Source organism: Penaeus japonicus, unplaced genomic scaffold, assembly GCF_977035675.1.
Source record: "Penaeus japonicus unplaced genomic scaffold, GWHDUDI00000001_assembly GWHDUDI00000038, whole genome shotgun sequence".
NCBI classification, from domain to species: Eukaryota; Metazoa; Arthropoda; class Malacostraca; order Decapoda; family Penaeidae; genus Penaeus; species Penaeus japonicus.
Genome location: NW_028234440.1, coordinates 17,683,044 through 17,685,543, shown reverse-complemented (window position 1 = coordinate 17,685,543; position 2,500 = coordinate 17,683,044). Strand labels below are relative to the sequence as shown.

Genomic DNA, 2,500 nt, shown 5'->3' with positions numbered 1-2,500 from the left:
TACTAACCTCAGAATGTAATATATATATATATATATATATATATATATATATATATATATATATATATATATGTATATATATATATATGTATGTGTGTGTGTGTGTGTGTGTGTGTGTGTGTGTGTGTGTGTGTGTGTGTGTATGTATTATATATATATATATATATATATATATATATATATATATATATATATATATATATATATATTTATATATATATAAGTTATATCCAAAAAAGATACATGATTTATATTTTATTTAAATAAATTGATAGAACTGTATTGCTATAGTTTCCGCTGAAAAAAATAAAAAATATTTAACGTTACTGAACGCTGCTTTTTAATCAAGTCAGTAACTCTTCAATCTATTATAACTTCCTTAAATGCTTCCAGAAAGACATTGTAGTTACACAAAACAGAAAAGAAAAAAAGAAAAGAAAAGAAGAAGAAAAAACAAACAAACAAAGAAACGGACAAATAGATGTATGCATAGATGAATAAACATTTAATCAAAAATAAAGATAAACAAGGCAAGAGGTCGTTTTAAACAAATAAATAAATACATAGACAAACAGGAAAAATCAATAAACATATGACAAAGAAAGTAAACAAAAGGAGAGACGAGTAAATAAGGAAATAAATAAATAGAATGATTATCAAAAATAGATATCAGAATAAATAAAAAGATTAATAAAAAATGCTTTGGGAAATAAACAATGAAACGAAGCTAACAAGTAAATGACTAGATTATTCAAAAGAACCATCTCTGTTATATTTAATATTATCGTATTAAAATTTTGCCAGATGATATCCAGACAGATGTAGAGCGCTGCATTATTTATATCTGCCTTTAATCTTTTTTTTTTTCATAATAATGTTATAACTATCATTGTTAGTGTTATCAATATCCTTGTCATCATCTTCATTATCATTAATATTATTAATTATCATAATCATTATTGTGACCTTTATTATTATCATAATCATAATATTATTATTATTATTTGTTTTTTTGTTGTTATCAAAGTCATCATCATCATCTTTATCACCATTGTCATCATTATAATCATTTTGATAATTATCATTATCATCATTACCATTATTGTCATTATTATCATCATCATCATTATTATCATTATTAATATTATTATCTTTATCATTATTATCATCATTATCATTTTCATTATCTTTATCATTTTTATTATCATTGTCAATATTATTATCATTATCATTAGCACTGCCATTATCATTATTACTATCTTTATTATCATCATTATTATCATTATCGTTATCATTATCATTGCTATTACTATCATTATAGTAATTATAGTGATGGTGATGTTGATGATGGTGATGATGATGATGATGGTGAGATGGTAATGATAATGGTGATGACGATGATTGTGATGGTGACAATGGTGATAATAATGACAATGATGGTGACAGTGGTGATGGTGATGATGGTGACAGTGGTGATGGTGATGATGGTGAGATGGTGATGATAATGGTGATGACGATGATTGTGATGGTGACAATGGTGATAATAATGACAATCACAAAAGCAGTGATAATACTAACAAGAACGACAACAACAACCACAACAATTGATAAGGCTAATAACAACCATAACAATCATCCTACGCAATTAGCCAACCCCAAAGAAGCCAATTCTTCTTCCTATTCTTCCAGAACCAAGCGAGCGAGTCCTTCAGGATGTCCCACTCGAAGATTCACCCTTACCAGTTCAAGGAGCAGAGCCTCATGACGTTCCGCTTGTACGAAATGATCATGACGAAGGGCGGGAGCGTCCTGCGTTGGGTGCTCCTTTGGGGAACCCCGAGGCGACGTCCCAAGCAGTCCTTTGACGAGTACCTGGTCGAGGTGAAGGGCCTCTCTCGCGCCGTCGTCAGGAAGAGCTTCAACCACAGCCAGCGGGAGAAGATGGAGAGGGAGGTCGGGTGGGACATGTTCGACGTGACGCTGCTCTACCAGTGTATTCAGTTCGGGTGCGATGGCCTCGCTCCGCCAAGGGACAGGAGGTGGGTGGATCCGGCGGACAGCCTCGAGCGCTACGTCACCTCCGTCAAGAACTTTAGGAACGACCTCCTGCACGAGGAGTATAGGATCGACGGGCTCACCTTCGTGGCCAAGACGGAGGAACTGAGGGAGCTCCTGACGAAGACCCTCAAGAAGGCTGCCGAGGTCTTCAAGGTGGACGAAGCTCTGGTGAAGAGCATCATCCATAAGCTGGACCAAGACATCAACAATATCAGAGACAAGCCTCTGGAAGCGTCTAGTGGACAGATGTACATCTCGGATAGCCTTCGACATTGCATCTGCACTGAAGGAAAACTTGACATGAAGAAGAGGTATAAACAGCTGTCCTATTTTGGCCCCGCTTCCAGCCTCCTCGGCGACAAAGCTGTTGTGCGCGTAGACAGAATCTTCACCCAGATGAAAATGATCAGAGAAGAGAGTGAGGAGCCGAACCCAGATGAAA

The 2,500-nt window shown here is 35.0% G+C and overlaps 1 protein-coding gene across 4 annotated transcripts in view; it reads left to right on the top strand.

Moving 5' to 3' along the window:
- LOC122259013 (uncharacterized) overlaps positions 1 to 2,500 on the top strand; it is a 9,753-nt gene that overhangs the window by 2,073 nt on the left and 5,180 nt on the right. For all 4 annotated transcript variants that reach the window (XR_015190697.1, XR_015190696.1, XM_086533134.1 and 1 more), the window contains exon 2: positions 1,690 to 2,500. This exon is cut by the window's right edge and continues 1,756 nt beyond it. Coding sequence is in view for 2 of the 4 variants with exons in the window: in XM_043025457.2 (XP_042881391.2) it covers positions 1,690 to 2,500 (811 nt within the window). In the remaining 2 variants the exon portion in view is untranslated. The remainder of the gene's footprint in view (positions 1 to 1,689) is intronic.